Source organism: Coenobita brevimanus, chromosome 5 (assembly GCF_032717465.1).
Source record: "Coenobita brevimanus isolate Jiangsu-jjx chromosome 5, ASM3271746v2, whole genome shotgun sequence".
NCBI lineage: Eukaryota > Metazoa > Arthropoda > Malacostraca > Decapoda > Coenobitidae > Coenobita > Coenobita brevimanus.
This window is the reverse complement of record NC_136958.1, coordinates 19,387,182-19,401,054: the sequence shown is the minus strand read 5'-3', so window position 1 is coordinate 19,401,054 and position 13,873 is coordinate 19,387,182. Positions and strand designations below refer to the sequence as shown.

Sequence of the window (13,873 nt, the reverse complement as noted above, 5' to 3'; positions counted from 1 at the left end):
AGAACACTGGTCAGCATAAGGGATTGGCAAGCACCTGTATCACGATATATTTTAACTGATTTCCTGTCATTACTGTCCAGAGGACTGACAAAACCATCAGACAGGAAATTAGCACATGAACTCTTGAGAGTGTCACCCACGTTACTGCTCAAAAGAGGAGCTCCATCATGAGAATTTAAGTTACCCCTCAAAGCAGGTTCAGTTAACTCAGTTAAAGAATTCTGGGAACTCTCAAGAGTGGACACTAGACCAATTGACTGAATATTTAAAGACTCCTTTTTGTTCACATCACGCTGTCTCCTGAAACATCTCTCCGTAGTATGACCAAGCTTACTACAATAAGTACATTTACTTTTCTGAAATCTAGAGGTGAAGCTGGTATTTACTTCCTGAGAAACATCATCTTTATTCTCTTTCCTGTTACCTGTACTCTGAGTAGAGGCAACGTACTTACTCTCAGCTTTCCCTTTTTCTTTAGAATATCTCTTGTGAGTGAGAACATACTCATCAGCTAAAACTGCAGCATCAGACAAATTATCTATTCTTTTCTCATCAAGATATAGGCTTACATCTTTATAAATACACCTTTTGAAGTCCTCCAGCAAAATCATCTGCTTAAATTTACCAAAATCAGAATCCACATTCTTAGAATTTAACCACTGCTCTAACAGATCTTCTTTGATTTTTGCATACTCAACATGGGATTGCTTATCTTGCTTGTAAGTTGTCCTAAATTTTACTCTATAGGCTTCAGGAACAAGCTCATAGGCCTTAAGAATCAAGCTCTTAACTACATCATAATTATCAGATTGATCCTGAGGCAAAGATGCATAAGTTACTTGAGCTTTACCGGTGAGAACAGTTTGAAGGAGTACTGGCCAATACTCCTTAGGCCAATTAAAACCTGTAGCTACCCTCTCAAACAACTGAAAATACTTTGTTAAATCAGATTCATTAAAAGGAGGGACAAGTTTAACATTTTTAGCCACATCAAAATCATCAGAGCTAGATGATCCAGTTCCACCTTGTTTCATGCGATACTCATGGTCTGCCTGAATCCTAGCAAGTTCAACTTGTGCCTGTATCTGTGCCTCCTGAATCCGAGCCTGAGATTTCGCCTCCTTAGCATTTGCCTGAAATTCAGCTTCTTTAGCACGAGCCTCCTGCAGAGCTAGCTGTAACTTAGCTAATTCAATCTGCGTTTGCTCATTTGGAGGAGTTACATTAAACAAGCTTTTATTAATCATGCCAACAATTTGATCTTTAGAATGATGAGAGTGAACTGCAATTCCCAATTGTTGAGCAACAAGCTTAAGTTCATTCTTTGTTCTGTTTTCTATATCACACACTGTTTGCACATTTGACAAAAAATCTTTGGCTTCATCAAGTGTAGAAATAGTAGCCATCATGAATATATCACAGTCACAAAATATCAAACAATATCCTTATGATAATATCCTGAATATCCTGATATGAGGTCGCCAAATTTATGTTACGGAACAGAGAAAGATAATGTACACTTTAAGTGAGAATACGAAGAGTCACTACTGTCCCGTAAAGTTCCAGGTTCAAAACAAAAGAGTTAGGTAAAATTACAAGTTAAAGTTTAATGCTTAAATTAACAACAAAACATTCAGGACTCATAAGAATAATGTAATGGCAAAAACAGGTTAAATATATAGTTAACTGCAATAGCCTCTATTAACACGAAATTAGCAAGAATAAATTTATCTAAGTCAGCCCTGATAAAATGAGATACCAGATAATACTCAGTGAATGCCAGATAAATAATTACAGATACAAACTATTATCAAAAATGACTGACATAAAGAACCCCACACCAATTACAAAAACTTCACTAGGCCTACAAATTAAACTTATGCTATACAGTACAAGAAAAAAATACAACAACAGTTATACTCAAATTACACACAGCTGCTAGATGGTTGGAGACTTCTTGAGCACTCACAATAATAATATCTGTACAGGGGAGGACAGAGATGTGAACAAAATGAGGAGCAGATCTAAGTGGCAATGATGCAGAGACTGAGCTCATTATATAGGGGCCAGCAGAGCCCGACACAACTTGTAATAAGGACGCGCAAATGAAGCGATGGGGACAAACGGTCGACAATCCCGCACTGAATAACAGAAAGGACGACTTACTCTACTATAACGGTAGAAGGGGGGGACTGAGGCAGAACACGCTCGTGATCAAACATGCAGCAACTGTGCGTTAAAAATCACAAAGGATGATGAAATCATAGGCTATGTAACAATATAAATAACGTAATCGGTCTGAAGGGGGTTAATTTCCCCGTAAACATAAGCCTGGTTCTGGGTGCGTTGGCGTGCCAGGGTTTGTAATAACATCTGCGCCGCCTAAAGCCACGTGGGTTGATGTTAATTAGATACTAATTACATTTCTCGTGGATTTAATTAAGGAACATAATCAGTCAAGGCCAAAAATTTATATAATTACCAAACTCTCTCGGAAGGTGTTTGGTCTTTGATGTAAACTACAAATACGAATATTAATAATGCACTTCACTTCGATGACGTAGTTAATATTCTCTTACTGCAATTATCGGACGGTTATAATCACCACTGGAGGGGATTTTCGAACTGGAGGACATACATATAGCCTATACCTTGACTCCTAGGGGTCTAAGTTGATTGTAATAATCTGGTGGTAGGAAGAATGACTTAATAAAATACATCCTCTGATTGCAGAGGATAATCTCCTATATATGTTTCTTTCTCACTCATTACCCACAGCTTTATAATTCGCTTACTTTGTTTTGGGGAGCTATTCGTACTGCTGCAGCTGATGCTTTTTGAATCAAAGACGAGATACGATAATCTACGGTTCTGTATCCTCTGTAACATCTCTTCGTGATTAGCATCATTGTCTAGCGTTGATCTTTTAAAATTCAGCATTCAAACTTGAGATACCAAATTTAGACCAGGTAACCATGAGGAGGGTAAAACACCAACATAATTCTTGCACCTTACTTGGCCAAACCTTTCGTTTTTCTGCACACTTTTCAACGTAGCTCATTAACAAAATTACAAAGCTCTGTACCAGTTCCATAGCACGCATTCATGACTGGGATCAGATTCTGTTGTTAACCTCTTGTTACAGCCGAATAAAAGAGTAAGATAATGCTACGGCTCTTCATCCTTTCCGTTACACTTTGTAGCATGCGTCATAATGAAATCTCATGCTAACGCTCAGCATTTAAGATGGAGAGATAGCAAAAGTTAGGCTAGTTACCGTGAAGAGAATATGACGTTTCTGTACTTTTCACTTTAAATTGACCTATAATTGTTATACTTCCATCCAGAGTGCTGAGACCGAACAACAGAAAAGCACAATAATATTTTGCTAGTCACGAAAAGGTGTTATGGAGAAGATGTAACAGCAACGTTGTATTCTCTCTTCCACTGATACTGAAAAGAAGATGCGAAAATATGAAAATCCCCACCAAGCTAAGGTGAAAGAACTATATTACTACAAACATTCAGCCTTCTTTCACTTGCAGGACTGACCGAGAGTACTGTCTGCTGAAGAGGTGTGGCTGCTTCAGTCTGCGAACAGGCGCTCTCGTCGTCGCTGTGCTCTACCTGGTTAGTGCAATTTGTTTGGGTAGCACGAAATTTAGATTTCAAGTATGCACTAAACTCCGACTTGATCAAATACATTCTTCCTGCTTTTGCTACTACTCCTCCTCTTTCGTCTTTTTCTTCCTTTTTCCCCTCCTCCTCCTCCTCCTCCTCCTCCTTCTTCTTTTTCTTTTTTCTTCTTCCTCTTCTTTTCTTCTTCTTCCTCCTCCTCCTGCTCCTCCTCCTCCTCCTCCTCTTCTTCTTCTTCTTCTTAATACTAGTAGTAGTAGTAGTAGTAATTATAATAATAAAAAAATAATAGTAGTAGTAGTCCTCCTCCTCCCTAACTTGTGGTGTAGGCCTACATGTGGCTCACCGTGAATGTTATCTTCTGAAGTGCTCCTGAATGCCATAGTTTTCTGGCTGGTGCTCTAAATATTGCCTTTAGTTACCTGTCCTTGATCTTCAAATTCTCCTTCTCCTCTTCCTTTTTCTTCTTATCTTTGTTCATTGCACTTTTTCTTCTTTATCGTCCGCCTAGCGAGGCGATAATGTAATTGCTTGCGTCTGTGTGTGTGTGTGTGTGTGTGTGTGTGTGTGTGTGTGTGTGTGTGTGTGTGTGTGTTACCAAAATATCCCAAAAAATCAAGTGCACAAATTGTAACCAAGCATTGTGTGCAATGATTTAGACTTTGGTGAACCTGAGATAAAATGCCTCCGATAGCCAGAAGACCTAGGCAAGAACTTATTCTGCCATATCCAACATTTTATGTCTCAAGGCTATAAAAACACATTTGTTTTGCACATCTGAGGAGCAGATTGAGATATTAAGTTGAAACTTAGTTTTTACTTAGACACCACCCCTGTTAATAAGGTCTCATAATTAAACTGCAACCACTTTATATTAGCAAAGATTGCTGATCTAGTTTTTAATGAAGACGGCCGACAACTATTCGTAGGCGAATGTTTTGGCTGTCATTTCTTTCTGTTTTTGTTATATTTATTGCTGCTTCTGCTGCTACTCCTGCTGCAGCTCCTGCGTCTGCTTCTACTTCAGCCCCTTCTCCTCCTCCTCCTCCTCCTGCTTTTATACTTATTTACTTGCTACAACAGGAGCTTTATTTGAAATAAAAGTGTCTTTAATCCAGTCCTTCTATTTCATACTCACTTTTTTTCGTTTATTCTTTCTTCTGTTTTTCATATCTTTTTGTACTACATGTGGGTGACTAACCGACTCTCTTCCCTCAGCCCCGACTATGTTATATTCTCCTTTCCGGTTTTCTTACTTTCACTTCGAGGTTCCTAGACATTTTTTTCCTTGGAATTTCCCTTTCCTTCTCAGTATTTATAAAATGTGTTATGATGACATCTTTTTACTGTGTTGTAAAGTGAAATTAAGGAGGTATATAAATTGGAAAGAATTAAGTAAGACCATGAAAAGTTAAGTTTTTTAGTATTTTCAACTACCTGTTTGTGTTTCTCTGCACTTGCTTAAGCCCCTGAATCATGTAACGTATTTCTAGGCCGTTCATGCAACTGTTAACCCTCCCCATCCCGTCGACGTATGGGTACGTTGCAACGATTTGCATTTGCCAGTCCCGGCGACGTACCAGTACGTCGTGCAATTGCAAGGTCCCTAATTTGCACAATTTTCAATTTTCGAACTTGATTTTTCGTATGTATACACGGGACACCATCCTCTATTCCTGTACAAGATACCAAGCAGGGACAATGCCTTACACTGCATAACCTCCCCCCTCCCCCCCTCACGACATTGTCTTGGCAAAGGACCTGTTACCAGTGACCTGGCTAGTAAAGTTATTCAGGGCCAGAGTGATTCCCCAATCGATGACAATGTGGAGGACAATGTTTACATAGCATTAGAAGAAGAAACAGCCAGAAATAATGATCAGGTAGTGTGGCAAAAATAGGTCAGTTATGGTGATTAGTTAGTGAGTGAAACAGTGCTTATAATGCCTTTATTACTGCTTGAAAACCAATATACTGTCATGCTACATATACATTCGTACCAAGTAAATAAATAAATACCGTTTATGAGTGGATAAAATAGTTACCCTTCCATAGAACTCGTTTTCTTTGGTGCCAGCATGTTCGAAAACCCACTCAGGTAAGGAGGAACTCCTACCTGGATTGGGCACTTTAAACCTCAGGTGAGCGATTTCTCTATGAATTTTCGATGTTTCTCACCAAAAGCGAAGGTTTTAGCCAAAAAAAAAAAATTCGAAAATACCTCGGGGACTGGGGGATGTCGGAGGTGCGGAAAACCTCGGGACGTGATGGGTTAAACGATTATAAAGAGCTCAGGACAAACCTCTCCAACTGGGTGGATTAGATACAGCTTTTAGTTTTCCGTCACCACTAAATGGGCTTTTTTTATCTATAAACAGCAAGAATGAACAAAAAAAAAAAAAAGTATCGTATTGTTTGCTACCTCAGGTCTGGCTCAGTCTGCGTTAGTGAAGCGCTGACATTTCTCTGAGGCACAATTTTCATATCCATGCAATTTGCTGGTACGGGGATTAATAGAGCTACTAACATATAGCTAACCTACAAAAGAAAAAAAGGTTTAAATTGTTATTCAGAAAGAGTAGATATTGTGAATCACTTGAAACAACAAACAACTGCCTCCATAGAAACCAGTGCAAAAAGATGGTGATCCGTGATTGATTGGATATTGATATTTGGTGGGATTTCTGCTTCACGTCAGCTGGAACTCGTGTAATTTAGAAGTAAAATTGTCAACAACATTAAATTTATAGAGTTGTTCATTCCAATATCGGTATATTGCACAGCCATAGCAAGATAATCCCATGAGATGTCAATCACTGACTGAGGTCGTGTCCACACCAAATGCTTGCTGAAGCCGGCAGTTGTGGGTGGGACATCTTACTGTAATTACTGCAGTTCATAGAAATTATCGCCTGCAGCCAACGGCGTCCATTACGGCTTCTTGCATTGATTACAGTGATGCAACCCCCAGTTTCCAGTGCCAGCAAGCATTTGGTGTGGACGCGATCTAACTCTGTGCACGCCATCCCGGAGGTTGTTTAATGTGCTAAAAAAGTAGAAAGTGGGTGGCATAGGGATACAAGTGGTGGGTGCTCTGTGATCATGATAAGGTAAATGAGATATAAGTGTGGCAGCTGCAAGTGAATTCCACGAAATTTTGGATTCCATGAAGTTTTAGTGCCCATATTAACATCCACGAAGTTTTAGTACTCATAATAACTTACAGGTGTGGTACTATGGTGTGACATGAAGATGAAAAACCAAGAGTTAGAGCAATAAGTATGGGGTGACTGAGAAACGCGTGCGGGATGTGGAGAGTGGATAGAATAAAATGTAATAATGAATCGTGAAACATGTGGAGTTAGGAAGTCAGTGGAGAACAGAGTTCTACAGAGCGTGCATAGACATTATGGTGACATGGTTACGATGGGTAAAGATAAGATGATGAAATGGGTATATGTAAGCAAGTTCCATTGTGGGAGGAGGCGTTGCAGACCAAGATAAAGATGGATAATTATGGTGAATGACTGCTTGAGAAAGAGAGAAATGAAGGTTGATGAGGGTAGAGAACTGACAATGCATGTGGTTGGTTGGTTGAAAATTGTATGGAGGAGTGCATGGCAAGAGTTTGACATCCCTTTAACTTGAAAGTCATCAGACTGACTATCTCATGTGTAATAATTATGTTGTGCATAGGTGTTGACAGTTCTGGCTGTATGGTAGTCATAATTCCTGACCCTGAATGGTAAATGGTGTGTTCTTTTATCATCATACTTTTTTACTGTGTGGACCCCGATCACACACTGTCGGAGGGAAAACGAGGCGGGATGTTTATGATGATGGTGAGGAGGAGGAGGAGGAGGAGGAGGATAGCAACAAGTATCCATCAAGAAAACAGAAAAAGATAATGCATAGTAATATACAGAATAATTCTCTAAGCAAGATATGTTAAGAAGGCCACATTGAATATCACCAATGAGTAGAACTATGATTAATTATTATTTTTTATTTTTATGTTGCCCATTCCTAAGTACTGCTTCCATTCTAATGTCCGTAACCACTTGATTGCTGGGATTACTCCCAACTAAACCAAAACGTCTCTGGATGGTACCCACAGTAACGTCCCTGTCTACATCTTGTTGCATGCTTGAGCATCTGGAAGAGCGAGTCTGTCCGTCTGTCTCTCACTAACATATTTGAAAAGGGTGTGCTTCACGCCCATAGATTTCAGAGACTTTAGTGAAGCCCCAAATTAGGAACCTGAAGTTCAGCTTCAAGCTCTTATATTTTATCGACTCCAGCCCTGAAGCTCCGCATCTATCTAGCACTCTTATACTTGATTTACTTTACTACTGCTACTTTCAGATTATTGCGAGCAAGCTTAGCGAAGCGATGTTTACTGTCAGCTGAGAAATGAGTGACCCGACACGACAAGGCCCGACCGCAATGATATTCTGAGACTAATAACTTTTCTACTATGTGAAATAGAGAAGAGATTCTTTCAGCAGATAGTAAATATAATCAAATAATTTTGTTTTCAGTCATATGTTTACTCATGAGACCAAAGAAACCCATTGGAATCCCAGCTTTCCTAGGGAATGTACCGAGGGCTTCAATTAACATGCTCCACTATGAAATCGAATTAAAAATTATTTCCTGATGTAACATTGTTTTCTTGCATGAATTATAACAATGAAATATCGGGTATTATGCTTCTATTTTTATATGAACCTCTTTTCCATGTTTAGGGGGTTAAATCAGCAAGGGTAATCGCCCCATTCCTGGATTTTATCATTTGATCAATAGTCAAGCGTTTACCGATGTATTTCGTTGACACGGCAAGTCGGGAGCACAGAACTGAAGATTGCGCGTGTGATGAATGCTACGGCGACTCACTATATGTAAATCCAGAAAGCAAACATGAAAAAGTAAATATTGTAATTCTTCCGTTACTGTTCAACTAGATCACCAGTAATGTTGAAAGTTTACACCAAGATGAAATTATGATGATAGGCGTATGTACAAACACTCGCTCGCTCGTGACGCGCTCACAAAGCCCATTTTACTGGTTACAGTAAATGAACTCTCTCTCTCTCTCTCTCTCTCTCTCTCTCTCTCTCTCTTCCGCGCTTACAAAGCGCACTTTACTGGTCATATTCAACTTCTGAAAACCCTCTCAGGCTGAAGACGTATATGAAGGCTATGTCTAACTTCTTCAGGTTGCAAAGTCTCTCTTAAGGTGATTAAAAGCATTTGACAAGAGAGAATGATAATGCACATTATCGTTGCGAAGTGATCTGCATTTTTTTCTTATTGATACTGCTAAGAGATGGAATTCTTCAGTGTAGGTGAGACCAGCCGTAGTGAAAGGAAACTTAAAACGGACAACCAACACGGTTAACTTTGCCCCATTTCCCTCCCTACCTTGTCACAGGCACTTCCCCCACCCAGTCTCTCTTCGCTCTTACCACTCCATTTAACTTTTTCCTCTCCTTCCCCATGCCGACACCCACATTCCTCCTCGCTCTTTGTTCTTTACAACTTCATTATCCGTCCTTTGTCTGTTCAACTTTTCTCCCGCCGATTCTCTTATCCTCTTAACCCGTTTAATCCGATAAGGTTGTGCTTCAGTCTACAGTATTTTTTCTGCCTCCATTTGTCGTGGCCGGACTAGAAACAGGCCCAGGTAACCGCATGATAAACTAATTTCTCACCTAAAACACAGTAAAATCGTCTAAATATAGCGAGAGTTAAACGAAAATACGTCACCGATGTGTAGAGGTTAACGTTTTTGTGTTCATCATTCTTTCTACTCCTTATCAGACTTCTACTTTCCTTTTCCCCCACCTCCCTCCCTTCACCGTTTACCACCCCATATTCTTTGTTCTTAACCCCTTTGTAACGGTGACGGTTTTGAAATATACTGACAAACGTCAGACGATTTTATAGAGCATAGAGAAGGCGTCCCTGGCTGAACGGATCGGTACCCCTCTTCAAGAAATATTTCTTCTTTAATTTCGTATCCCTCTCCCTTAACCATACCATTAGCCTTTCAACTCCCCCCATTTCCTACCCCCCTACCCCCTCCCCCCTCCATCTAACCTACATTCTAGTCAGTCGTCACCCCCAACCCTCCATCTCCCTTTTCACCATATCCCCACCCCATTCCCCTGTAGGTCCTATGTCCTTCCCACGCACCCTTCTTCCCCTCCTCCTTCCACTCAATATCCTCACACCTTCCACAGCTCTCTTACCACTCTACTTTCTTCCCATTCTACTTTCTTCCCACTTCACCCCTCATACTATACCCATTTCCCACTCTTCCTTTTGTCACTCTGCATCCCTGCATCTCCCTCTCCTCCACTTTCTTTCATTCTACCCCCTCCTACCCCTCCCCTGCTTACATTTTACCGCTTTCCCACCCCACCCCTCTTGCTATACCCGTGAACACCCCATCCTGTCACTCTTCCTTTGTACTTCCTCTCTGTCCTCTCAAATTAACCACTGCACTCATGCTTCTACCCTACCCCTCTCATACCCCAACTTAGTTCATCACTCAGCCTCCTCATCCCTTGAACTTCCAGCTTTGGCCACCTCACTCTCCCTCCCACTCTACCCTCTCAAGCCATTCCTTGCTACATCATCGACAGGTGGGGTTCGATACCTGAATTTATCGTGCCAGTAAAACACTTCACTGGGCCCAGGTCTAACCCACACCCACGCACAGATTCAGCCCCACACTCTCAAGCCACTGAACCCGCAGATGTGTTTTATACACACACACACACACACACACACACACACACACACACACATATATATATATATATATATGTATATATATATATATATATATATATATATATATATATGTATATATATATATATATATGTAAATCTATCTATCTATCTATCTATCTATCTATCTCTCTCTCTCTCTCTCTCTCTCTCTCTCTCTCTCTATATATATATATATATATATATATATATAGTAAAACCTCTACAATTCGGCATAATACATGTGCAAGCCTTGCCGAGTAAGCCTATTTGCCGAGTTGTAGGGATGAACTTTAAGTTCCCCCCCAGCACAGACAAACACAAAAAAGGAAAAAATTGAAAAAAATGAAAAAAAAAAAAAGTTTTTACAATAAACAGTAAAAGCTGCCTTACCATGATTCCACGCAGTTGTTGGGTGTATTGAGGCATGGAGGAGGACTTTTGGTAGTTTTTGGAGGTGTTAGGGGGTCTCAAGATCACTTCTGGGGGCACATCCTTACTGGACTGTACTTGACACTGTACACTATGTAAAGCACAATTAACACTATAAAGGTTATACTGTAATGTATTTATGACTTGTACTATACTAGGGAACTAAAGACTAAACATCTAAACATTACTGTACAGAACGTATTCACTAAACACTTGGGTAGCACTGGGAGACGCCATGGTTAGCTTCTGCGGGTACAATCCACTCAAGAGTGCGTAACACTTAGTCACAAGCAGGGTGAGTGAGGAGAGAATGCAACAAGGCCGGCGGACGAAGGCAAACTGACCCACATGTGGCGAACAACAGTGATTACACCCCCATGCACACGTGATGCCGGGTTACTCTTGCTGAATGTCGGTGCAACTCGGCATCTTACCGAGTTGGGAGGATTTTTGCCGATTCTCTTCCTCTCACGTGTGCATTTTGGGGAATTTATGAATTTTGATTTTTTAAATTAATATTTTGGAGCCTTCTCGAGTTGTAGAAGTTTCCGACTTGGGGGATGCCTAATTGCAGAGGTTTTACTGTATATATATATATATATATATATATATATATATATATATATATATATATATATATATATATATATATATATATATATATATATATATGTGTGTGTGTGTGTGTTATTTGCAAGATGTTTCCGTAAGGAGGGGGGGCAGATATAGGTGGTGATCATCAACTTGTTGTGTCAAAGATTAAAATAAAACTTATGAGAAACGTTAATGGTAAGTGTACAGGAGGTAATAATTATGATTTTGATGAGCTGAAAAGTGATCAGAACATGAAGGAAAAGTTTCGGTGGGAATGTAGGAACAGGTTTCTAGTCCTGCAGACTTTGATGGAATCTGAAGACAATGATATTAATCAAATGTGGAGAGAGGTAAATGAGGTTTTGCATGAGAGTGCTAAGGTTACTATTAAGAAAAAGGGAAAAGCGAGAAGGAAAAAGTGGATGTCAGATGAAATATGGAATACAAATCAGAAAAAGAAAAGAGGCGAAGTTAAGAAGTGAAGAACAACATGTTGATGGTCAGGTAGTTGAAGTACTTAGAGCAAAGTACTGGAGTTTACATTCTGAAGTTAAAAGACTCGTTAGACGTGATAAGAGGAGGCTATATGATGAAAGGGCAACAGAGACAGAAATTAAATTAAGTAAAAATGACGGTTAGAGCACAAGAGCAGCGTATCAGGCCATAAAGGAGTTAACTGGGACTGAAAAGAGAAAGAAGGAAATACCTGTACAAGATAGAATTGGTAATTTGATGACTAAAGATTTGGATATATGAGGAAGGTGGAAAGAGCATTTTGAAACTGTTCTAAATAGACCAATCCCAGCTGAAGAGGACATTTTGCCAGCCGAGAGAGATTTGCAGATAGAAACAGGGGATATAACATTGGAAGAGGTAGCAAAATCTATAAAGGAGTTAAAGAATTTTAAGGCCTTAGGAGAGGATGGAATATTTCCTGAAATGATTAAGATGGAAACTGATGAGTTGATGAATGCACTTTTGAAACTTTTTAATGTGGCTTGGGATAATGGTGGAATTCCAGAAGAGAGCAAAAATGGAGTGATTATAAAAATACCAAAAAAGGGAGATTTAAGTGTGTGTGGCAATTGGAGGGGGATAACTTTGACACCTGTAGTTGCAAAAATCTTTTCCAAAATCTTGTTGAACAGAATAGAGCCAGAAACTGAAAAAAAAAATTAAGAGAAGAACAAGCGGGATATAGAAAGGGTCGAGGTTGTAATGATTTGATTTTTATTGTAAGACATCTAATGCAACAAAGTAATGAGATGACAATGCCAATTAGTATGTGTTTTGTGGATTCTGAAAAGGTGTTTGATAGTGTTTCACGTGGAGCTATGTTGAAAATTATGAGATTCTATGGTATACCAGAAAAGTTTGTAAATATTATTAGAAGCCTGCATGAAGGTACTTTTTGTTAGGTAATGGTGGGTGATTCTTTGAGTGATCCATTTTAAGTTAGGTCAGGCGTGATTCAAGGAGGAGTTCTTTCGCCATTGCTGTTTGTTTTGCTTATGGGTTATGTTATGAGAAAGGTTGTAAGGAGAACAGGTGCAGGAATTAACTCGAAAGAAAAAAAGAAGCTGATGGATTTGGACTATGCTGATGATATTGCACTGATTTGTGGAAGTATTTACGAGATGCAGAGGGTGCTTGATTGTCTGGTGGAGGAAGGAGAAAAAGTGGGATTGGTAATAAATTGTGGAAAGACTGAAATTATTAATATGAACGTGGAGAACCAAATCGATTGTGTAATTGGGAATAATGTGGTGAAGAATGTAGAAAACTTTAAATATCTGGGAACGATTGTATCATCTAATGGATCATTAAACAATGAAATTGAGGAGACGATCAGACGGGCTTGGCGGGCTGTTGGAATGTTGAAATCTGTTTGGAATAATATTATGCTTTCGGTACATACTAAAGTGAAAATTTACAAGGCCATGGTTAAGCCAATTATAATTTATGGGCATGAGTCATGGTACAGTACAATTGCAACAGATCAGAAAGTATTAGGATTTGAGAATAAAATACTGAGAAGGATTCTCGGGGTAAAGTGGCAAGACGGAGTTACAAATGAAAGAGTAAGGGATATTACGAGAGTGGAACCAGTTAATGAATATATGAGACTGTCTCGCTGGAAGTGGCTGTTGCACATATACAGAAAAGAAGGCAGTTTAATACAGGATGTGCCAGAGTGGACTGCTAGAGGAAGAAGAGGTAGAGGTAGGCCGAGGGAAACATGGTTGAGGACAATGAAGAGAGAAGCAGGAGAGGAGTGTTGATGGGACCTGAAGGAGATGGCACGAGACAAATACTGGTTAAGAGAGTTCATCGAGGCCCTATGCATCCCGTGGGGTGCCACAGGAAATGACTGAATGATATATATATATATATATATATATATATATATATATATATATATATATATATATAT

At 39.5% G+C, this 13,873-nt stretch overlaps 1 protein-coding gene across 1 annotated transcript in view; it reads left to right on the top strand.

Annotated features, from left to right (window-relative positions):
• Positions 1 to 13,873, top strand: part of LOC145398038 (uncharacterized) — a 151,586-nt gene that overhangs the window by 19,807 nt on the left and 117,906 nt on the right. Inside the window, exon 2 of the mRNA XM_080271001.1 lies at positions 3,546 to 3,630. Within this exon, the coding sequence (XP_080127127.1) occupies positions 3,546 to 3,630 (85 nt within the window). The remainder of the gene's footprint in view (positions 1 to 3,545; positions 3,631 to 13,873) is intronic.